Source organism: Haliotis asinina, chromosome 1 (genome assembly GCF_037392515.1).
Source record: "Haliotis asinina isolate JCU_RB_2024 chromosome 1, JCU_Hal_asi_v2, whole genome shotgun sequence".
Taxonomy (NCBI): Eukaryota; Metazoa; Mollusca; class Gastropoda; order Lepetellida; family Haliotidae; genus Haliotis; species Haliotis asinina.
The window spans coordinates 31,192,634-31,218,264 of record NC_090280.1 but is presented as its reverse complement, the minus strand read 5'-3'; the positions used below and the strand labels follow the sequence as shown (position 1 = coordinate 31,218,264).

At 39.3% G+C, this 25,631-nt stretch overlaps 1 protein-coding gene across 5 annotated transcripts; it reads left to right on the top strand.

Moving 5' to 3' along the window:
* Positions 1 to 243: 243 nt before the first annotated feature.
* Positions 244 to 24,589, top strand: LOC137290325 (uncharacterized). Of its 5 annotated transcripts, none has more exons than XM_067821174.1 (10): positions 244 to 373; positions 3,583 to 3,672; positions 4,147 to 4,530; positions 4,911 to 5,261; positions 13,779 to 13,826; positions 14,181 to 14,219; positions 14,986 to 15,123; positions 23,370 to 23,412; positions 23,549 to 23,601; positions 23,907 to 24,589. In XM_067821174.1, the coding sequence occupies exons 1-10, from the start codon at positions 355 to 357 to the stop codon at positions 24,014 to 24,016; spliced, it is 1,275 nt and encodes a 424-aa protein (XP_067677275.1). In that variant the 5' UTR covers positions 244 to 354; the 3' UTR covers positions 24,017 to 24,589. The 5 variants fall into 5 exon arrangements, with proteins under 5 accessions (XP_067677275.1, XP_067677292.1, XP_067677266.1 ...); XM_067821191.1 differs by having other exon boundaries at positions 260 to 3,394; XM_067821165.1 differs by lacking the exon at positions 244 to 373 and adding an exon at positions 503 to 560.
* The last annotated feature ends 1,042 nt before the right edge of the window (positions 24,590 to 25,631 follow it).

Below are 25,631 nucleotides of genomic sequence, written 5' to 3'. Positions count from 1 at the left end.
GTCGCAAGGTTGCTCATTGCTTACGTCTTGATAAAACGTATTGGCGACAGTGGTGCGGCGCTACTACTAATATTGTTTGTAAATCAAGAGGTACAACTGTCTGTTCCTAATTGTCCAATACCTAACACCGAATCAGCAATGTCATGGCAACCTTTTCCGCTCCAATGAGTAGGTTCGCCTATATGTAATCATGACCTACTTCTCCTTTATCTATCTGACCCAGTATGATCCAGGGTGTCACTTCAGTCAAACCCTAACAGTGAACTGCAGACCTATGTTGAATACACCTCTCATGCACACAGTCTCATAACCTGTGATTCAACAAGGAAGTACACTATACAGGTCGGGTTTCTAATGGCGGTTGAGTTCACAGGTATGTGTGTGTGCATTTTGAACAGTCATTGTAGCGATAGACAATGAGGCAATGCTTTGCATTAGTATCTATATTATCACTGGCATCAACACCACACACACCTTTACCATCGTTCCACAGTTGGATGATATACTTTGTGATACTCGCAGACATTCATCCCACTGAATGTGTGACACCATTACCTTGGGTATGTTTTTCTCAAACATTGTAGACATTATAGGTAGTGGAATGGCATTTTTGAACAAACTTTATAGATAACAACTTTTTTTATATTTCGTGAGAGACCCGTGTACTGATGTCAAGCAGGGAATGTAGTCATCAAGTAAGTATATTTAGGAGGATAGGATTAATGTTGGGTAAGGTGACACGTACAGTTGTGAGTAAACAGTTGTGACGTGAGTATCCTCAGTTCTAGTGAAAAGATGACTTCTTTTGTACTTATATGTATTTATAGATGAAATGACACGTCACTGTGTCTGTACAAAATTGGACCTTCAGGAACATAAAGGTAGTGTTTATCCACCGATTGTTTTCTACAATTGTGAAGATCAGTGACAGTTAGAAGCTGTTTGATGGCCTCTACCTTTGTTGCGTGTTGCCTGTACACCATTGGCTGAGGTATGCAGTTCTACAGTGTGTACCTATGTATAAACGTAGCTATCCTTGTCCACTGACACTAACTGCAGTTCTGCTGTAATCAGCACTGCGTGTTACGGCCACAAAATTTCCGAGTCCCGTGGAAAAAGAGGTCAACCCCGCTAGCAAACTGACAAGGTAAGGATGTCATCTGTGGGATGACTCCACGCCCTGCAACATGTACACCAGTGTCTGATGTAAACAGTTCTACACTGAGTGTCAATGTATAGACGTAGCTATTCTTGTCCACTGACAGTTCTACTACAGTTCTACTGTAATCAACAGTGCGTGTTACCTAAATGCCACTGGCTGAACTATACATTTCTGCAGTGTGTATCAATGTATAGACGTAATCGGTCTTGTCCACTGACACTAACTACAGTTCTCCTGTAATCAACACTACGTGTTACCTGAGTGCCAGTTGCTGAAGTATACAGTTCCACGGTGTGGTTTTACGAATAGACGTAACTGATCTTGTCCACTGATGCTAACTGCAATCCAATAATCAGCACTAAATGTTCACTTTAGTCCAGTAGGCGGTGTATATACTTTACAGTGTGTATCAGTGTATAAATGCAATTGCTCTTGTCCTCTGTGTGATACCTGTACGCCAGTAGCTAATGTCTAAATCCTTGGTCCTTGAATGTCCAGTAAAATCAAGTTTTTAATATTCATAACTCAAGTTAATTTTTTATGTTTTTGCGCGTAATTTACGAACGAAAAAAAGACAGCTCCCTAATATCCAAAACTGTCACTGGTAACGAAACGAAATTTAATCACATATCGTTACAGTCTTGACGCTAACTGAAACGACATTTGCTTTCTTTGAAAGTATTGGGTTCATTACTGTAACTGTACCATGTAATGAACACTGCTCGTTTAGTTTGTTCATGGCCTCTAAGAATAACTCTCCAGATGAATTTCGTGCTTAACCCCCTGGATGCCGAGATTTTTTTCAAGCCAATATTTTCGTAAGGTTTGAAAAGTGAACGTTGTGCTAGAATTGCGCTCGCGCGGTCCTGGATTTGCGTACGGCTATAAAATTACAAAGAAATGTAGAATATCTAATTTCCTGTCCCTTGGTATAAATACAACTGTGACTGCCTCGAGAGTTTGAGAAACAGACGCTGCTAAATGTTGTCCAAAACTTTTGTGTGCGTTAAAAAACGGCAAATGTCTCCGTTTTTTCTCGTGCACCAATAACAGCACGATGTTTTTTTTTTAATTTGTCATCTTTAAGGAATGTGTGAGCGAAGAAAATACAGCTTGATATCTGATAGACATAAGTGTATAAGAAATTGAAATATATGTGTTAATGCATAACGTCATAAGCAGAACATCAAAAATGACCTGAAATAAATGTCAAAAATCAATTTTCGTCTATGACGTCAAACGTCAATAGAGAGATCATGCGCGTATAAAGATAAGGGGGCATAACTCCGCTGTGCTTTACACTAGGTCAATGTAACTACGATCACATGGAGAGATTTTGCTGTGGATTCGGACAGTATATTTTCGTTATGTTTTGTTCAGAGTGAACCAAACTATTCCAATACAAACTTCCCCAATGTGAGAGGATACCTTTTGGTAGTTTCACAATTTGTAAGAAAATATGCCAGTGTACTACATCAGAAGCAGGTAATAGCGATTTGGACGTCCCTATCCGACACATAATGTAGTTCTTAGATTCCCATATTCTCTTGTTTGTGTGGATGTATTTTGATTACTTTTGCATCATTATTAAGAGAGTAACAGGCACATCTTCAAATGTAATGCAATAACTTATAAAATAATGCGACATTTTAGTTGACGTCATGGCATGTTTTGTGCATTTTGTGACGTCGGAAAAAGACGACGCTGGTTTGCTGATTAGTATATAGCTAACCTAATTTCCACTCAAGATCTCGGCTTCTGTGTCAGAATTCAACACTTTTTAGGCAAAACATAAAATGAATGGCTTTACCACTGAAATGGCGTCGTGAATATATCAACAGTTACGCGGTTGTACTATTATCTTATTGTGAGCAACACGCGCACCTGTCTGGCATCAGTTTAGCATAAATGAAAATTTCACAACACCTAAATATTATGTACAGATGGAACCATGTACCATAGCCGCTTTCACTGAAAACAGAAATTTGTTGTTTACCAGAATTTATTTTATTTTTGTTGTGTCAGTTCATACACCGTACCAATCTTCAAACTAAACCTGTAAATCACTCATTCATTTAATTAAAGATTTGGTTAGTTATATGCTATATACTCCTATCGCCAGTTCAAACCTTTCACATGAAATATTTTATATTTAATGGAAATGTTTTCTATTTTGACATGGTTTGTCAACGTCATACGGGGGAAACTGGAAGAACGGGCGTTTTACATTTCGTAAGTCATTGAGCATATCTTAGAAACCAAAGATGTGTACATCAATATGTAATAACTGCAACACATTCTTCTAGCATGCAACCAGCGACTGGACAGACACATTGCCTACTTGTACGTATGATAAACTACAATTAAAGGTTGATCTGAGCTGAATCTTGTACTACAGAGAGGTACCTAACATGTTTCAGGAACAGAAAGTCCCATCTCTCAGAAACCAGAAACAATGAACCCGTGTCATCTTTTTTGTCTTCTGATCTTCATGACCTTTCTTCCGGGAAGTAAGTACAGACCCTGTGCTGCCAGACAAACTTAGTTTTCAAACATAACAGCCTTTTATTGTAGAACTGTGATTGTATTCCTGTGAATCAACGTCCACGTATAATGAATATACACATGCATTTATGAGATATGGCTAACAAACATGGAAGTTTGGAACTGGCATCATGAGGGTCCAGTATGGAGTCCAGTTTCTAAACTCCTTCATGAACAAAGAAAAGGCATACTTGCATCATGAAATATTTTGCCTCTGTTCACATATTCATTCCTGTACATCCTGCCTCTCCAATGTCAGATGTTCCATTTGTGTGGTCTGTAACTGAAATACGCGAGTTAACTCTATATTCTGTACATTTCTCTGTAGTTTAGAGAACAGGAGCCATGAATATTTGATACCTGTGACATTGGAGTGTTCCTCTACCCTGACATATTTTCATGGATTTCAAACTGAACTGATGTAAAAAAATATTTTCCAGCCACTGGGGCAAGCCTGACCACATCACCAAGCCAAATAAAAATCGGGGGTAGTAATCCAACACCTCAGTTGATTGTAACCTGCAGGCCAGATGCACCTGGGATAACACAAGTGTTTAACATTCAGATTGGCAAGAAGTCTGCTTCTGGCACTAAGCAGGCAATACTCGAAATGACCAACACTGATTCGTCAGTACAAGTAGTGGACACAAGTCTACAACAGAGGATGACAGCCTCAGGTTCTATCAGTGGAGCAGCAAGAAGTATACAGTTCTTCCTGACAGATCTGAGATGTGCTGATGCTGCTTCTACATACTACTGCACAACGTTATACTTGACTGACACATCTGGAAGTGATGAGTCAACTACCAACATCACAGCCAGAAGTGCGTAATGATAATGTTAACTAAAACTTTAAAACTTTAAAACGATTTGTGACCTTGAGATAAAACACACACATACACACACGCACGCACGCACGCACACATGCACACACGCACGTGCGCGCACAAAAACACAAACACACACAAAATTTGAACTGTTTCAATTGTTTATTTACATTATGTTTTTTGTGTTTCTCCGTTCTTCTCTGCACACGTGTTGCATGTGCTTGTATGAGTAAATGTTCTGTGTAACATTTACACAATCTTATCAGGTGCCATTCATGCAGACCAATTAAATACTGTAATCGTACTGGAAATATTGCGTTTTTTCTACGCTGACTGACCTGAGTGTTGACATACAATGTCTCTATGCTTACTTGCAGCTTACCCAGAGCAGATAGAGATGTTCCCCAGTCCTGACAGGGTAAAGTATGACGATGGTCAACTCATCTCATTCAGATGTACAGGTAGGATTGGGAACCAGTTTGATGAAGACAGCCTCCAGAAGCTGTGGACATGGGAGTGGCGATCGACAGACAACGAGTTCAGCTCCTGGACACGGTACCCCGATAACCAAAACATCACCTACGACACTCCTATTTCATCGACAGAATGTCAGTATGCAGGGGCGTCCACACTGGTGCATTCAATCTCGAAACTAGACAATGGAAGACAGTTCAGGTGTTCTGTCATCAGTGCAAACTACGGTGCAAACAAGACTGTTTACATTGTTGGTAAGATGTAATAGTTGTTACTTTTTCGCCGTTGATATGTGTTAGGTTTATGTTATTGGTAAGATTTCACAGTTGGGATTGTTCGATTATACACTGCATTTAACTGGTACAAATTAAGGTTTACGCATAACGGGGACACATGTCTCTAATTTATCGTTGGCACCCATGAAGAGCCACCTCCTCGTGGTGGGTGCTGGGTAACGCTAAGTGCTCTTCTCCCGTGTGGACCCGGGCAGAATGTGTCCACAGCACCCCATTGCCAAATTGGGCAACCTGTTTGCCGTGGGTTGCGTCCCGTGTCGGTGGAGGACTGTAGTCTGGTGGTTGAGGGCAGTAGGAGACTGTACATTTTATCTCCTTTTGCTCAACACACCACTTCGGCCCTTACTTCACCTAGGCGGGTGGTAGAACTGGCCCAGTTCTATCAATCGGATGGTCACGCCAAGCCCTGAGCTGAAATTATGATATGCTCAAAACTTTATGAAAATGCTGATTTGATTTTTCATGCTTGGCCAAACTATTTGGATTCCATAATTTCAAATGTATCATGTTATGTATGTTTTTGCCTGGAGTCGTATGCCCAGAAGGCGGTGGCTCATGGGCCAATCTGGTAGACTGATTATCTATTTAATCCTTCTGCTGGAGTATATCATCCCAGTATCCTTGGTGCTGCAAGTTGGAGATCCACTTGTATATAGCATTGTCTTTATGATACTCCGTGGTGGGTGGGGAGCTGGGGTGATGAATCTTTAATATTTCGACATGGCTCTTGAAACCCCCTTGAAAAAAAGCGTCAACTTGACAATGATCATGGTGCGAATGAAGGTTGCATACCTCTTACACAAGTTGAGTACTAGCCGAGATTTCTGGTTCTAGAATCTCCGGACAAGCAACCTATCAAACTAAATCCGTTTGCGATTTCGAAAGGAGTGTATGGTATAGCAGGAGATGTTAAGACTATCAAACGTATGAGGTCTGGATCACTTTTCACTGAATGTGCCAAAAGACAACAAGCTACCAAGTTGCTGTCTGCTGATTCCTTAGCTGGTCTCCCTGTTTCTGTATCTGTTCACAGGTCACTTAATTCAAGCAAAGGCACTGTAAAGGACCGTGATTATATGTCGGAGCTTGACATAGTTTGTCAAAAGCTCAAGGTGTGACAAATGTGAAACGTTTCACTCGGCGCCAAAATTCAGACGTACTTAACACAAACACATACCTGTTTTCTTTCGTCTCTCCATCTCCACCCAAAACTATCAAGGCAGGTTATTGTAGCCTTACAGTTGAACAATATATACCCAACCCACTGAGGTGTTTTAAGTGCCAAAAGTTTGGTCATGGGGTAAATTCATGCAAACGTACTATTACTTGTGCCCACTGTGGTGAGAAATCATATGTTACTGAGGACTGCGATAGCAACTTCAAAAATGTGTTAACTGTTCTGGTGAGCATTCGTCCTCGTCAAAAGAGTGTCCATATGGAAAAGAGAGATGCAGATTAATAAAATCAAAACTGTTCAGAACATTACCTACAATGAGGCTAGAAAACTTGTACCTTCCTGTGATCCTAATGGTTCCTATGCCTCCGTAACTACAAGACCAGCATTGATAACATCTTCTATTGGCTGCCAAACAGATTTGATGTGGATACATTCCATTAATCCAGAACCCTCCTGCATGTCCGATTCATGCACACAAACTACTGCTGAGCCTTCTTCAGCTGTACAGATTCCTGTATCGTCTCCTGCTTCTGTAACCCCAAATCAACAAACAGGGGTACAGAATGGCTCAGCACCAAATTCACATTCCAAGAAAGGCAAAAATGCTTTATCCAGATATAAAAGTGACTCATCTCGAAACAATGAAACGAGTAGAGCATCAAAAGGTTCTGATGATCCCATCAAACTTTACAATAAATTTGGATCAAATGAAGGGATGGATGTTTCAGAGAGCATCCCTCAGAGAACAACAAGTTTGTCGCCTAAACGTAATGGGCGAGCGAGATCTCCAATTAATCCGCCTAAGAGATGAAAAGTCCTCAGCCCTTGATTCAGTGGAATTGCAGAGGACTAAATAGTAACTTAAACGAAATACAGTTACTCATACAAGATCTTAAACCGTCAGCATTATGTCTCCAAGAGACATATCTAAAAAAATACAGAGAACTTTAATTTGAGACAATATAGTAATTATCATTCTTTTTCTCCCGTGGGAGATAAAGCTACTGGAGGCGCTTCTAATTTGGTTCATTCATAGCCCTGTCACTCTAAATACAAATTTACAAACTGTTACTGTTCGTCTCACTTTACATATGGCCCTGACACTGTGCAGCTTGTATATACCTCTCTCTTCAAATATTCAACAATCAGATCTTCAAAATCTATATGATCAACTTCCGAAGCCATGTCTCGTCATGGGTGATCTTAACGGACACAACCCACTTTGGGGAAGTGTCAACACAAATACTAAAGGTAAAATCATCGAGGAATTCATATCCGATAATAACTTATGTATTTTTAATGATGATTCAGCCACTTATTTACGTCCAACTACGGGAACATACTCTTCCCTGGATATATCTCTAGCTGATTCTAATTTATATAATGAATTTGAATGGGAGGTCCATGATGACCTATGCGGTAGTGATCATTTCCCCACCATTCTTAAAGGCATTATCCCAGGGGATGATCCAGCCTTATCCAGGCGTAACTTCTCTGGGGCTGATTGGTCATTATATAACACACTTTGTTCTGAACAATTAAAACCTGATGTTTTCGTGAATAGCGAAGATCCTATACAGCAAGGGTTCTAGATCTACTGTCCACCATCTGAAGGATGGTGATAATTTATTAACTAATAAATCTTACATTGCTAATAAATTTGGCGAAACTCTCAAAAGTTTCAAAAGTTTCAGAAACAGCAGGAGAAGAAAAGATTAAATTTTAACTCAGACAACGGTAAAGATTACAATTAATTATTTTCACTATATGAGCTACAGTGCGCCCTTGAGCAAGCTCATAATACAGCAACAGGGGCTGATGATATCCACTATCAGCTATTGAAGCATTTGCCCGAATCATGTCTCGAAACGTTGCTAAATATTTTTGATACAATATGGACATCGGGAAATTTCCCAGCTTCCTGGCGAAATGCCATTGTAGTCCCCATTCCAAAACCTGGCCGGGATCATAGCGATCCGTATAATTACAGACCAATCTCTTTAACAAGTTGTGTCTGTAAAACCATGGAACATATGGTGAATAACAGATTAACTTGGTATCTTGAAACCAATAACCTGATCACAAATATACAGTGTAGTTTTAGGAAAAAACGTAGTACCATTGATCATTTGGTATGTTTAGAATCCTTCGTTAAAAATGCTATAGTAAATAAACAACATGCTGTATCGATCTTCTTTGATCTTGAGAAAGCTTACGATACCACCTGGAAGCATGGCATTTTAAAGGATTTACATGACTTTGGGTTAAGAGGTCGTTTGCCTCTTTTTATATCAGAGTTTTTAAAAGACAGGCAATTTCAAGTCCGAGTGGGTTCAACCTTGTCTGATCATTACAGTCAGGATCAGGGTGTCCCTCAAGGTAGTATTTTGTCCGTCACTTTATTTAGTATTAAGATCAACGGTTTATCCAAGGTTTTAAATGATTCAATTGATGGATCACTTTAAGTGGATGATTTTAATATTTCCTGTCGTGGTAAAAATATGCATACTATTGAACGGCAATTACAGTTGTGTTTAAATAAGATAAATACATGGTGTCTTGAAAACGGTTTTTAATTTTCTAAGTCCAAAACTAATTGTATACACTTTTGTAGAAAATATAAACCGCATAAAGACCCTTAACTATCTTTAAATGGCGCTTCCATCAAAGTTGTAAAGGAGGCCAAGTTCTTGGGTTTAATTTTCGATTCTCATTTAACCTTCTTACCGCACATTAAATCCCTTAAAGCTAAATGCCTGAAGGCACTAGATTTGTTGAAAGTGGGGAGGGGATCAAACTACCCTCTTATACCTATATCGATCACTGGTCCGTTCGAAACTCGATTATGGCTCCATCATATATTGTGGAGCCTGCAAGAGCAACCTTAAACTTCTTGATTCTGTCCACCATCAAGGCCTAAGACTTTGTCTTGGGTCGTTCAGAACTTCACCTATTGACCTATCTCTACGTTGAGGCCGATGAACCATCTCTTACTCAACGTCGCATAAAATTGTCTTTACAGTACATTACTAAATTATATTCTAATGAATCTAATCCTGCATATAATTGTGTATTCAATCCACTGTATTAAAATTTATACGACAAGAGGTCTTCTCTTGGGCACAGAATTAAACCCTTTCTTTCTTCGGCCGACATTGAGCTGGAAAATATAGCTCCCTCCCGTCTTCTTTCTTCTCCACCTTGGCAGTTGGTTAGGCCACAAGTTGATCTAACATTAACTTCATTTAAAAAATCAGAAGCTAATAAGGCCGGGCGGGACAACTTAGGAATGGCTAGCGAGTCCTGACTTGACATACAGAAGGGAGCAAGCTACAAAGACATATTTTATATCGTTGGAAAGATCTCGAGGAGATGAACACGAAAAGTTCATTTGCCAGTGTGTTCACGTGTTAATAAGCTCACAAATTGGCTCTGAAAATGCATTTCTGCAGAACTTTCTGGCAGAATTTTTTTTCCGCAGAAATTTCTGGCAGAAATTTTTTTCCCGCAGAAATTTCTGGCAGAAATTTTTTATTTCACTACCAGAATTATCTTAATTTAACAAAATTAGAGAGTATAAGTAATGACACTGCTGCATGAGTGGTAGTTTCATGTTTATTCCAAGTAATAAGCACTTAGCGTGATCAACGGATCTGATATTTTTGTTTCGATACTAGAATTATCTTAGTTGAATAAGATTAAACACAATCGTTAAATAATTTAATATAGACTTTCTTTAAATGGTGTCGTTTTCCCTGTTTAAAGCCTATTAGTACCAGACAACCGAGAATTTTACAGTGTGAATTTAACCGTATTTCATTATAGCTTTTACAATTTAAAAGGCTTATGCATTGTTCCCATCCGTTTCATCATAACTCAGTTGTAACTTCTTAGTGGATTCACGTCGTGCAAGATTAATATAACAGTATCGGGTTGCATTTTCTAATCCCAATAAGCCTACATTGTTTTTGTATGCGACATGGGTTGAAGGCGAATAGAGACGAAACCGGACATATACTACATACATACAATATAATAACAATGTAAGACGTGTGAGCCATAATTTGAATTCATCAACATGCCCGTAAAGACCAGCGTACCAGATGATATGATAAACAATGCATCAGTTCTGCCAGAAATTTCTGCAGAAATGCATTTTCAGAGCCAATTTGTGAGCTTATTAACACGTGAACACACTGGCAAATGAACTTTTCGTGTTCATCTCCTCGAGATCTTTCCAATGATATAAAATATGTCTTTGTAGCTTGCTCCCTTCTGTATGTCAAGTTAGGACTCGCTAGCCATTCCTAAGTTGTCCCGCCCGGCCTTTAATGAATTACAATATAAGCAAGAATATAATCAATTAAAACATAAATATAGCAATTACAAACCCTTATTTACAGATGGTTCCAAGGACGGTGGTGCAGTAGCTTGTACCACGGTCATTGGATCCAGAACAATATCTTCTAGAATTCTAGGTAACAGCTCCATTTTTATAGTTGAAGCTAACGCCATACTGACAACTGTTAAATATATTAAAAGACACCCGAAACATAAACAGTATATAATCTATTCCGAAATATTTCTTGTAAACATCCACTTTTTGAAAAACATCCACTAATTGAAATAATTGAATTGTATAATAATCTTGCGACTGGCCAATACGACATCGTCTTTTGTTGGTTACCCAGCCACGTAGGCATTTCTGGTAACACAATGGCCGATCTTGCTGCCAAGGCAGCACTCAACAAATCGGTGACACCACTGCTTATTCCTTACATTGATTACAAAGCTAGCGTTAGAACTTACATCCGTGATCTGATGCAGAAGAAGTGGGACACCCAAGTAGGTATAAATAAATTGCATGAAATCAAACCGTATATTGGTTACACCTAGTTGGGTTGTCAGTCCAGATTTGAAGAGGTTATTTTAAGACGATGTCGTATTGGCCATACTAGATATACTCATGTATACTTGTTAAAATGTGAGGATCCTCCGTTTTGTATCCCTTGTGATGAGAGAATCACGGTCAAGCATATCCTGCTTGACTGTATTGAATTCTCCATCACAAGGGATAAATATTTCAATGTCAAAACTGTCAAGGATCTTTTTAACACTGTTAATTCTCCTTTAATCATTGGTTTTTTAAAGGAAATTGATTTTTTGGTTGAATTATGAGTAGTATGTGCTGTAAATAGATGTATTTTAATGATTGGTAGTTTATATTAGTAACTTGAATTGTTAGTGGCTGTACCCTCAAGGGAGGTTGAAGTATTGTAAAATTATTGTCCTCCTGAGAGGGTACGTAAGTCCAAAAACATTCACAGTAAATTTTAATCTACCAGGTTTTTAATTGTAGTATTCTTGTTGTTTTAATTTTGGCTAGCATTTTGTACACTCGCCAGCAGCTGAAGGGATGATGTAAATCCACCTAGGGTCCATGCAGGTAGCAAAGGTACTGTAAGTCCCCATGGTCCTTAGTATGGTGATCTACCTTCAGTTGTTGGCGATCTATAGCCTGTTTTTATATTGTATTGTCTAAATAGTATATTAGTGATTTTACTTTTAACTTTTCATGCTAGTTTTAATTTTAACTGTCCTTCGTTGACAGATTTTTACAATATGCATATATTTCATTTAAGTGTTCATTCAAGTGTTCGTCACGATACGGCTAAGATATTGCCGACGTGACGTTAAATATTAACTCACTCACTCACTCACTCACTCTAATTTATCATTAAAATGTCATTAAAACCTGTTAGGCTGCATAAAAGTAAATGTAAATGTTTCCCGGGCACATTTGTTTCAGAAGTGAGGAGGGCGCTAGGACTTTTTAAACAATTCTTGATAGAAAAAAAGAGCACATTTTTATTTTCTCTCTCAGAAATACAGCTTGGAAAATTTAGCACGTTTATGAGCTGTAGATTCAGTCATACTTGTTGTTACAGACACACATTCTTACAGTGGACAAATTGATGATTGGGACGCTGTAAAGTCAAAATTATTTTATTTAAAAAATGTGGTCTTCACAAATGTGACGAGCGGATGCACGAGAACATTTTACTTGTTTTATTTAGCCTTAGCTATTCTTATCCCATGAAGAGCTTCATGTCTTAGTCAAATACATCGTTTGTCGACCTATTTTTAATTAGGCCTCTATCTTATTAGTAACGTGCACATGAACCTATGTGTCAGCCGGATGGGCCATGCATGTCAGCAAGAGAACGACAGAAACAAAGGATCACGACTACCTCCTATATGCTTTATGTCTTTTCTTAGGACAAACAGGACCAGCTACAGGTACACCTGGACAGAATACAGGTGATGAGTTTTTCTGTCACAGATGAAGACTACAATGGAAACAAGATTGTTTATGTTGTTGGTGACATTTCACTGTTTAAATCATTAAAAGAAATGTCCCCATATATTTTGTTCCCTCTCCAACGGCAATCATATGAAGTATGTCCAAGGTTTCATGTCAATAAACAAATAATATATTACAATCCTGTAAGCAGCACTATAGATTATATGTACGCATATAGTTCTACAATGTGTATCAATGTATAGGCGTAACTGTCCATCTAAAGAACATTGCTCGTTAAGTTTGTTCATGGTCTCTAGGAGTAATTCTCCAGAAGAATATCTTGCTTAGCTTTGCAAATGTTGTGAACCCAAGTGCAGATGGATTCATGCTGCTTTGAATGCAAGCAGAAAATGCTGCAGGCTCTTATTTTGCCATAATTTATCAGGTCATACATCGTCAAACATGTACTTGTAAATCACCGCCAGCCTACCAAGCTGACTCAAGCAGTCGTCCATTTGTTTGTTTTGCGCAGCGTGGCTCCTTTCCCCAGCATACCAAGTGCTCATATACTTTACTCTGGTGTTGATCGAGTCATGTTTTGTTGTGAGACGGGTACAAGTGATGACAGAGAGCAGTTCAGATCGTGTTTTATTATACAGATTCATTATGGGTACTTTTGTGCACGAGCAGAAATTTGGCGCTGAAAGCCCTTAACCAATAATGCTAATGTCTTCCGGAGATGTACTCCCAACAACACCTCATACCAACCATATATGGACACATGGACAAAAATGAAAATGTTTTTTGTTGTGGGTACGTTTCTTTTGCACGTGAGTGTATATTGTACTTGACTCAAACATGTGACCGGTAAAAGCTAAAGTATATAGTCAGGATTTTTATTTATTGCGACATTGTCATTTAGACCAGTTAGATATTCTGCATTAACTTAAGGAAAAAATCAGGTCCACACACTATCTGATCTATTTTGTTTCAGGTCAACAACCAACATGGAAAATGTCTACTTCAGCTACGCTTACAAGTGGTGAGTTTTGTATGATAGGAAGAAAGCAACAGCAGGTATGTGAACACTCTGGCAGAGTCACACAGAAACTAGCACATATTTCATGTTCACGACCTTACACGTTACAGACTAAAAACCACATTGTCATTCTTTGGTGGCATTCAAGCATTTCTTAGTGGACCCAAAAGATAGTGATGTTTTTGTTATTCATGATTGAATACACTTCCACTTTCAATATCAGGATGGCAAACAGTCAAAGAAGAAGGATATGATTACAACGGGAATAGACCCATACACATGAGCTTTCATGTTAGTAGGACAGCAACAGAAGGAAAGAATCCGGACAACTTGCTAACCGCTACATATTTTCTTCAGGTCAACAACCATCACGACCAACAACTCCGCCTGCAAGTGGTGAGTTTGGTATAGGTGAAAGGAAGCATCAATTAATTTACTTTTACGAGGGTAAATTTCAGAAATGTCTGGCCTCTTAATGATGTACTATGGTACTAAAGAAACACAGTTAATTCTGGCCTAATTGTCTTCACATTCACATCGACACTCCGCGGTAGGGGCAATTATTCTGCAAACGGTGGCTAGTACTCGTTACCGATATTCTCTAGGCATAAGGTCACCTTTACCTTCGACTATCATCGACTATCTTGTTTCGTTTGCGTTTGACAGCATTCACTTCAACGACCAAAACTTCTTTGGTTGGTGCGCTTTCAGGATACCTAACAAGGACACATTGCACATGAATCCGACATGTAGGAGTCTAGTGACTGAAGCACTGACAAAGATCAGTGTTAGATAGTCTCATGACAGAATAATACAAATGGGATACAGGAACCGATCACTCATTCTAGGACCTCATAATAGAAACAGGAAGGGATTGAGTAATATACTACAAAAACATTTCCAAATATCATAAGAGAAGGAGCGTACAGTGTATACAAGGGATCGGACATGGCCAGGGTGAAATATATTTAGCTTGAATAAACGCAAGCGAAGGTCTTCAGGCACTTGCCCTTGGTTTAAATACTTAATTTCTGAAACTACAGTGCAAAACTGGATCTGTCTTTGCAAACATAAGACAATATCTCATTGCTGACAACCAGGTATTGTCAAAACACAATCTACCATGTAGCAATAGAAATATATTTTATATTTCAAATGCCAGCGACGTGTGTTCAGGAGAACCAGCAATCCTCTCTTGGTGTTGGACTGGCTATAGGCGTGTGTGTGATGCTGGTCGTCGATGCCATCTGTCTGGGTTTGGCCTTCGTCTTCAGGGACAAACTAGTAGGCTGCATATCAGGTAAGTACTTTAAGAGGTACATTCGTAATCTCTCTGTGAATTCACATAACATGTGACGATCCAACAACGAAGTTTATCATGAATCTTAACTTTATGCTTTTGAAACTATGGGAACGTCTGGTTGAGAATGGCAGTGTTGGTAAGGAACACTGCATAAGTAATGTCGTCCATGTGATGAGGACCACAGCAAGTTGTTGATCAAAGGCTTTGACTACTGAAGTTCACTGAAGCCCTGCATTCTTGTCTGTGAGATGGCTCCTGGGTCATTGACTTCAATCACAGTTGGTCCGTTCAAAACCTGACTATCGATAAACTGCGTTATTCGTCAGTGACGCGTTCTTGTGACCACAGTTACATACTCTTAAAAAAAAGTAGGGGAACTGTACTTTCAATGTACGATTGTCGAAATTGGGAGATACATGGGATTGAATCAATGTTGATAGAATAATAATGGATGAGAATGCATCACCACATGGATTTCATTCAAAGCAAAGCTGTTCGTTCAGTTATCCCCCTTGTTATGTGATTGGAGTATGACATGAAATTTCCTATTTACAATTTTCAGTCAGTAGTGTGTGATTTGACCCAGAAGAGTCAGACATTCATCCAGACGACGCCGCATACTGCGTTTGAGTCTACAGATAATCCTTTGTGGGAGTCATCCTGCAGTACAAGGCCGAGCTCACCAAACGTAGTCGGTTTCCTCTAACGTTGACGTTCACATCTCGCTATCAAGTCCCAGACGATGTGAGAAAGGTCAGGGTTCAATGCTGGCCATAGCAAACGATAGCTGTTATGTTGCTGGAGGTGATAATTGGCGATGCGTGCACTGTGTGCACGGGCATTATCAACATGAAAGATGAACCGACCTGCCTCTCAAAGGGGCCAACGGAGGGTGTCAATATGTTCTCTCGGTAGTATTGTGACCCTTCCTTGCACAACATGAAGAGGTGTTCGGTCCGTCATAGTGATACCACCTCGTACCACTACTGACCCACCTCCAAAGCGATCGTGTGGTCTCACGTTGATGTTAGCATGACGTTCATTTCTTCTTCGCAAGACCCGACCACGCCTGTCAAGGAAGTTCAAGGTAAATCTTGACTCGTCTGAACACTTGACAGTTGACCAACGACGATTTCTGCAGTATCTAAATGTCCTACACCACTGTCGTCTTTGAGCCATGTGACGATCAGTCAAGGGGGGTACAACACAGGGCAGTCGAGCATGCAAATGAGCTGCATGGAGGAGATTCGTAATCTTGTGACCAGGAACCCGAACACCAGTAGCCTGATTCAGATTGGTTGCAATTTGATTTTCCGTTTGAGTTCGATTCCTTAAAACCTGGTTACAAATGAAACGATCCTGTACTCTTTAATGACGTTGGACGACCTGAACGGAGTCGATCATCAACATTTTGCATTTGCTGGTATCTGTTCCAAAGTCTGCTAATGACTTAGAAACATTGAAGGTGTTGGCCATTGCTTGCTGAGTAGTGACAGTTTGCAACATTCCAACTGTACGTAAACGTGCAAACAATGTTGCATATACCGCATTGCAAATTCAAATAATGTAAACGACTAGAAGCATACACTAACAACTGTGATGCACAGATGTAAGAAAATTATCGGAAAAATGGTCTACAGTGATTTATCCACCTGCCTGAAAAACGTCAATATTCATAATGACATTGGCACCTATGAAGAGCCACCTCTTCGTGAAGGGTGCTGGGTAACGCTAAGTGCTCTTCTCCCGTGTGGACCCGGGACAGAATGTGTCCACAGCACCCCATTGCTTGTCGTAAGAGGCGACTAAATTGGGCAACCTGTTTGCCGTGGGTTGCGTCCCGTGTCGGTGGAGGACGGGATCCTGGTGGTTGAGGGCAGCTGGGCTTTTAACTGCGTTCCATTTGCCCAACACACCACTTCGGCCCTTACTTCACCTAGACGGGTGGTTGAATTGGCCCGATTCAACCAATCGGCTGGCCATGCCAAGCCCTGTGCATGAACTATATATATATATATATATATATATATATATATATATATATATATATATATATATATATATATATATATGTCATTGCACAATTTTGATTTGGATATTTAATTTTGGTCTTGGCCAAATTAATCATCGACTTTCCTGGTTTTGAAATGTATCTTTATGTTCTGAATTTTGCCTAGAGTCTTATGCCCAGAAGGCGGTGGCTCATGGACCAATCCGGTGGATTAATTATTTATAATTCTTCTACTGGAGTATATCATCCGGGTATCCTTGGTGCTGTAAGCTGGAGGCCCGCTTGCTCTAGCATTGTCCTTGTGATACTCCGTGGTGGGTGGGGAGCTCGGATGATGAACCATATTATACTAACTATGGCGTATGAAACCCCAACAAAAAAAACCAAACGTCCACTTGATATTGACCCTGTTGATGTTGACCATAGACCGGCTGTATCGATTGAGTATTGGCCGCGTTTCGTTGTCATTGAGACTCCTGACAAGACACCTTTAAAGTTGAACCCCTTTGCAGTATCGAAGGGTATTCAAGGTATTGCTGGGGATGTGAAAAATATAAGACGTTTACGTTCGGGTGCTTTGCTAGTTGAGTGCGGGAAAAAGCAGCAAGCAACCAACTTGATGAACATGACATCTTTCGTGGGTATGCCGGTCACGGTCTCTGCTCACAAGACCTTAAACACTAGTAAAGGTATCATCAGAGATCGAGATCGATTGTTTGCTGATATGTCCGAAATTGACATAGGATCGGAAATGAAAGATCAAGGTGTGCTGTATGTCAAGCGCTTTTCTACTCGAAGAAACAATGAAACGTTCCAAACAAATACATATCTGTTCACTTTCTCATGCCCAAATGCTCCCAAATCAGTGAAGGCAGGCTATTGTAACATACAAGTTGACACCTACATCCCCAACCCGCTCAGGTGTTTTAAATGCCAGAAATATGGACACGGTGTAAATACGTGCACATTGTCTGCTGTGTGTGCTCACTGTGGTGAGAAGACACACACAACGGAAGATTGTGACAGGGATTATAAAAAATGCACCAATTGCTCAGGCGACCATTCTTCATTTTCTAAACAGTGTCCAATTTGGAAAGAGCAAATGGAGATCAATAAAATAAAATTTACACAAAATATCCCCTTTTCTGAGGCCAAAAAACTGGTAAAGAGATCTGAACTTACAGAAAGTTATGCTGCAGTAGCAAAAACATCATCGGGGTCTAGTTCTAAAACAACATCAACCACAGGCTGTCAAACTACCTTGACTTGGGTCAATTGCGACTCTCCACAGCATTTGTGCACTGCTATATCATCACAGACTGAGGAATCACTTCCTAATACCTCAAAGACGTCTTCTGATCACAAATCAGCATCTCAGTCACACTCAAAGTCTCAATCTACAGCTGGGAGTCAACAAACGGTGAAAAGTAAACCGAAGCCAAAGCCTGATGCTTCAAAACAACAAAGTGGCAGAGCTCCTAAAGGATCACAAAATAAAATTCAATTGTACAATAAATATGGGTCTCTTGAAGAAATGGACTTTTCTGAAAATGTCCATTCTAGGGCACATAGATTGTCGCCCTCCAAAAGAGTGCGGGGTAGATCCCCAATAAATCCCCCTAAAAGATAGTTTATTCCAATAATATTGTACAGTGGAACTGCAGAGGATTGAGGACTAATTTACATGAATTACAGCTATTAGTCCAAGATTTTACACCTTCAGCGATATGTCTCAAAGAGACATATTTAAAACAAACAGATACATTTAATTTTCGTCAGTTTAATACATATCATTATTATGCACCTCCGGGTGATCGGGCCACTGGCGGATCATCCATTCTAGTCAAACAAAACGTTATTCAAAGCCCTGTTTCACTTAATACTAATATGCAGGCTGTTGCAGTGAGAATTACGTTACATGTAGCGTTTACGCTATGCTCTCTTTATATTTCTCCGTCTTCGACGTTTGCTAAAACTGATCTTCAAGCTCTATATGATCAGCTCCCGAAATCCTGTATAATAATGGGAGATTTAAATGGGCACAACCCACACTGGGGTAGTGTAACTACAAACACTAAAGGGAAATTGTTGGAGGACTTTTGTTCTGACAATGATTTGTGTATTTATAATGATGGTTCCAGCACGTATTTACATCCTGGTACAGGGACCTATTCTGCTCTTGACTTGTCTCTGACAACTTCCGAACTACTAAATGAATTCGAATGGTCAGTCCACGATGACCTCTGTGGAAGTGACCATTTTCCTACTATGTTAAAAGCTGTAACTCCATCCAATGTTCCTCCATCATCAAGACGAAATTTTAAAAAGACTAACTGGGCTTTATATGAAACACTGTGTGCTGAAAAACTTAAACCTGAACGTTTTATTGACGCTCCCGATGCTATTAAATGCTTTTCGGATGAACTGAATTCCATAGCTGATGAGTGTATACCAAAGTCCTCTGTAGTTCCACACATAAGAAAACCATGGTTCAACGATGAGTGCAAACAAGCTAGGAAGGCAAGGAAAAAAGCAGAACATTATTTCCGTCGCCATCCTATGGTGCATAATTTAAATAAATTTAAAATTTTAAATGCTAATGCAAGGCGTACTTTTAAACAAAATAAACGCCAATCTTGGCAAAATTATGTATCTAAAATAAATTCTCGGACACCCATGTCCAAGGTATGGAACATGGTCCAGAAAATCAAAGGTAAAGGTACTAAATCTACTGTCCATCATCTTAAAGATGGAGATCAATTACTTACTGATAAATCAGATATCGCAAATAAACTGGGCGAAACACTTGCTAAACACTCTTCCTCTTCAAATTATTTACCTATATTCCAGCAGTATCAAAAAGAACAAGAAAAGAAAACTATTAATTTCAATTCTGATAATGGGGGAGATTATAATGAAACGTTTTCTATTCATGAACTCCATACTGCTCTTGATCAGGCTCATGACACTGCTACTGGAGCTGATAACATACATTATCAACTCCTGAAGCACTTACCAGAATCCTGCCTAGAAACTCTCCTAAATATTTTTGATGATATTTGGACATCGGGTAACTTTCCTCCCTCATGGCGTGACGCCATAGTAGTACCAATACCTAAACCTGGACGTGATCATACGGATCCATCCAATTATCGTCCGATTTCATTAACAAGCTGTGTTTACAAGACCATGGAACGCATGATAAATAATCGACTTGTTTGGTACTTGGAAACTAATAATCTTATCACAGATATACAATGTGGTTTCCGGAAAAACAGAACTACTGTCGATCACTTAGTGCGTTTAGAATCATTTGTAAAAAACGCACTGATTAACAAACAACACTCTGTGTCTATCTTTTTTGATCTTGAAAAAGCATATGACACTACTTGGAAATATGGCATTTTACGAGATTTACATGACTTCGGGTTGCGAGGTCGTTTGCCTCAATTTATAGCCAAGTTTTTAAATAACAGACAATTCCAGGTCCGCGTGGGCTCTACCCTGTCTGATCATTACAATCAGGATCAGGGTGTTCCACAAGGCAGTATTTTGTCAGTCACTCTTTTTAGCATCAAGATCAACAGTTTATCTAAAGTTTTAAATGATTCAATTGATGGATCGTTATTTGTGGATGATTTTAATATTTCTTGTCGTGGTAAAAATATGCATACCATTGAACGGCAATTGCAGTTGTGTTTAAACAGGATTAATAAATGGTGTCTTGAAAACGGCTTTAAATTTTCTAAATCGAAAACTAACTGAATACATTTTTGTCGAAAATACAAACCACATAAAGACCCTGAACTGTCTCTAGATGGGACGCCCATTAAAGTTGTGAAGGAAGCCAAGTTCTTGGGTCTAATCTTTGATTCACACTTAACGTTTTTACCACATATTAAATCACTTAAAAGTAAATGCCTGAAAGCTCTTGACTTGTTGAAAGTGGTTTCAAATTCAAAATGGGGAGGGGATCAAGCTACCCTTCTCCATTTATATCGATCACTCGTTCGTTCTAAACTTGATTATGGCTCCATCGTCTATGGTGGAGCCTGCAAAAGCAATCTTAAACTTCTTGATCCTGTCCATCACCAAGGTCTAAGACTTTGTCTTGGGTCCTTCAGAACTTCACCTATTGACAGTCTTTACGTTGAGGCCGATGAACCATCTCTTGCACAACGCCGTATCAAATTATCTTTACAATATATCATAAAACTATACTCTAACGAATCTAACCATGCATATAACTGTGTGTTCAATCCCCTTTATGAGGATTTGTATAGCAAACAGTCTTCTCTTGTTCCACCTCTTGGGCTCAGAATAAAGCCGTTTATTGCTGCTGATGGTATTGAGCTGAACAATATAGCTCCTTCCCGTCTTCTTTCCTCTCCCCCATGGCAGTTGGTTAGGCCACAGGTTGACCTAACATTAACTACATTTAAAAAATCAGAAACTAATGAATTACAGTATAAACAAGAATATAATCAATTGAAACATACATATAACAATTACAAATCCTTATTTACAGATGGGTCCAAGGACGGTGGAGCAGTTGCTTGTGCTACTGTCATTGGATCCAGAACAATATCTTTTAGATTACCAAATAATAGTTCTATTTTTACAGCAGAAGCTAACGCCATATTAACAGCTCTTAAATATATTCAAAGACACCCTAAACGTAAACAGTATATAATATATTCCGACTCTCTTTCTTGTCTTCAGGCTATTAAAAACATTTCTTGTAAACATCCGCTTTTAATTGAAATTTTTGAATTGCATAATACTCTTGCTACTGGCCAATACGACATCGTCTTTTGTTGGTTACCCAGTCACGTAGGTATTTCTGGAAATGTGATGGCCGATCTTGCTGCCAAGGCGGCACTCAACAAATCTGTGACACCACTTTTTCTTCCATATTCAGATTACAAAGCTTGCATTAGAACGTATATCCGTGATCTGATGCAGAAGAAGTGGGACACTCAAGTAGGTATCAATAAATTACATGAAATAAAACCGTATATTGGCTACACCTACTTGGGTTGTCAGTCCAGATTTGAGGAGGTCATCATGCGACGATGTCGTATTGGCCACACAAGATATACACATAAATATTTGCTTAAAGGTGAGGATCCTCCGTTTTGTATCCCTTGTGATGGAAGAATCACAGTCAAGCATATCCTGCTTGACTGTGTCGAGTATTCCATCACAAGGGATCAGTATTTTAATTCACGAACTCTGAAGGATCTTTTTAATAACACAAGCTCTCATTTAATCATTGCATTTTTAAAAGAATTAGATTTATTGTCTGAATTGTAAATAGATAGATATTTTATTATTGGAAGTTTAAATTCAGAACTGTGCTTGTTAGTGGCTGTATCCTCAAAGGGGGTTGAAGTACTGTAAAACTATTGTCCCCTGAGAGGGTACGTAAGTCCACAAACATTCAAAGTAAATTCAAACTTTCATGTTTTTAATCGTAGCATAAGTGTGTTTTTATTTGCATGGCTAGATTTCCCAAATTGCTGCCAGCTGAGGGGATGATGTAAATCCAACTAGGGTCCATGCAGGTAGCAAAGGTATTGTAAGTCCCCATGGTCCCTAGTATGGTGATCTACCTTCAGTTGTTAGCAATCTATAGCCCATTTTTATCTTGTATTGTCCTGTATAGATACATTGTTTTAGGTATAGTTACTAGTTTTATATTCTCATCTGTGATATTCTAGTTGTTTTACTGTCTCTTGTTGACAGGTTTTATAACAGATATATATATTTCATTTCAGTATTAAATGTTCTCGTCACGATATGGCTGAGATATTGCCGATGTGACGATAAATATTAACTCACTCACTCACTCACTCACTCATAATGACATCCCATGCACGTGTAGGAGGCTTCCACGTTGTGCACATGCTTCTCATGCATTGTGTTTGCGTGCGGTGATAACGTGAAATGCTGCTGCATACACAAGATGAATGTCATTGTAACGTTCCACAATGGATTTTCTTTCTACCAGACTTCAAAGTTCATGTTCCCTTACGTTTTTGGAAGAGTATAGAATCCACAAGTGATGAGCTCTGTCCAGACAAGAGAGTCGAGTCAATAAACTACTTAATGAGGTGGAAGAAGGAAAGGAATGCTGGTTGCTTGGAGTAAGTAGGGACATTTCATGTGTAACAGCCCCTGTATGTCATTTCATTTGTTCTGTCATTAATCTGATATTGGGTTGTTTCAGGACCAAAGAACACCAGTAGCGCAGAGATGCCAGTATTCTCAAAGTAGGTTCACCTTTTCAAGATTTAATAGTTCCAAACATTCATCACCATGTAACAAATATTCAGATTGTAAATTGAAACTATCTCGTGTTCCTAAGCATAAAGTCACCACGATATTGTTCTCCTTTCTCCATCACAGACGTTTACAGGCCGATGCCACTGTGATCTCACCTGTTGGAATCCAAACACAAGGTCAGATTTTGTCAATGTACATTATCACTATAAATGCTTCTCGTTCTCCCTCGTTCTCCCTGCTAGGTGCTAGGCTGACGAATACTAACTGTTGAATACTCTGTTGACATTTTGTCAATGTTTCCCGTTGGCACGAAACCATGCTTCCTCTTCCAGTCATAGGTTTATCAATTTCTAAGCCTCACATCATTCAAATAGGATTGTATGACTACACAATACCATGGTAATTGATTGTGGCAGGTCTGAAGTGTGTGTCTGAAGGACATTGTCAACGCACTTCATACACACATTTCTTGTACGTGCAGGCGATGAGTACGAAGTACCTGATGACAGGAATGACTACGATGCCCTGCAGAGCGACGTTGCTGATGTCCCCGACACTTATGAGAAGATACGAACATACCAGAATGTGTGAAACGAGGAGACTGTAACCACTAACTAATAACGAACCTTTACGCGTTTGCTCAGACATCACATGCTAGCCTCCAAACATCTCAAAAGCGAACAGAAGAACTTCATAGCTAAGCGTCTAACTTATCTCCATTTGAATCGTGAGCACACCCGTCACAACTCCGAACACAGATTCTAGTAGGATAAAATTCTTTCATTCAAGACCCAAAGACATCAGGAATTATCCGAAAAGACATTCAAACATCCTTCAACCGTGAGTGAGAGTACTGCACATCACCAGCTTATCTGCCATCAACTGATCAAAGACTCCAATCAGATATAATCCTACACACGACTGGCGTCATTTGTAAGGAACTAATGCACCTTCGATTTTCCTCATGGCTGAAAAGGCGTCTCTGTTCTGTTGTTGAAACACTACTTCTTATCGTTATATCTCTACATTACCTTGTACATCAACTGCTAACAGTGTTGGTATCTTCGGTATACGTACGACAAATAAAGAAGTTGTTCATCCATATACTATCATAATAATAGAGTTGATGCTGCTTTAACAATACAAATAAACAATAAAAACGAAGTCAGAATGGTTCCCTTTATTCATCTCATATACATTACTTTACACACGTTCACCAAAATTATGTACAAATCTTTAAATACAAGCATATAATACTCAGACTTCATCACACAAATCAATCAAACTTAGAACAGACAATTAAGGGATCAACAGCATGAAAAGCTGTACAATCGGCATACCACTCCATGACAATGTATTTGGAACGAATAAACAGAACGACAGAAGAAGGATTACAGAAAACAACAATTTATTTACATCCCACTATATGTATATGAATCCGACCCCACAACCTCATCTACTGGGGATATATAACCAAAAAGGTATAGAATATAGTGGGGCATAGAATAAGGGTACTTATAAAGAACGAAAATGGGGTTAAGTTGGATTCAGGCGGATAGGAGTGGGGAACAAGAAGGCAGTGAGTCAGGGTTCTACTACACTGAATCAGAATCACATGCTCCCCAATCAAAGACTCAACAACTCAAAGGGACAGAGGCCTGTGACAGCTGTGATTGGATGTAATAGTATAAGAAGTTTATGTGTTTCAAAAGCACACCCATGCAGTAATTAAAACTGACCACAATTTTAAGTATTCAGTGCTGTCATTTTTTATCACCATGACTTATGCATATGTGTGCAGTGAAATTTTCAAGTAGGTGACATTTTTTGCGGAATGGAAGGTTCATGTGTTCCGCTTCCTGTGCTGTGAAAAATCGGCACACAAATTGGACAGAATTTGTGTTTTATTGTAGTTTAAAGGCCAGACTGTACCTGTACGTGGAATGGCTGTTGATATCCTTGATAATTTTTGTGTGCAAATATAAGGTTAATATAGAAGTCTGTGGGAAAACATTTGGTGTTGTGTAACCTCAGGGACCGTGGCTGTGAGTATAGCGCTGGCAGCAAACTGGTTGAAGTGAATGACCTTGACCGTGACCCAGGGAGCTTGCCACTGTTTGTTTACATTAGTGACAGACGGGTGCGCGGACATGGTCCAGTGCAACTGAGTTGCAGTTCTAAATGTATAGGCTTGTGTTGGTGGGAA

Bases quoted from the DNA above. Each gene is read 5' to 3' on its own strand.
- LOC137290325 (XM_067821165.1), top strand. From the start codon at position 539: ATGTGTGACACCATTACCTTGG. The intron at 4,531-4,910 runs GTGCGTAATGAT...GCTTACTTGCAG, and splicing joins TACCAACATCACAGCCAGAA to CTTACCCAGAGCAGATAGAG. The intron at 23,602-23,906 runs GTCAGATTTTGT...TTGTACGTGCAG, and splicing joins TGTTGGAATCCAAACACAAG to GCGATGAGTACGAAGTACCT.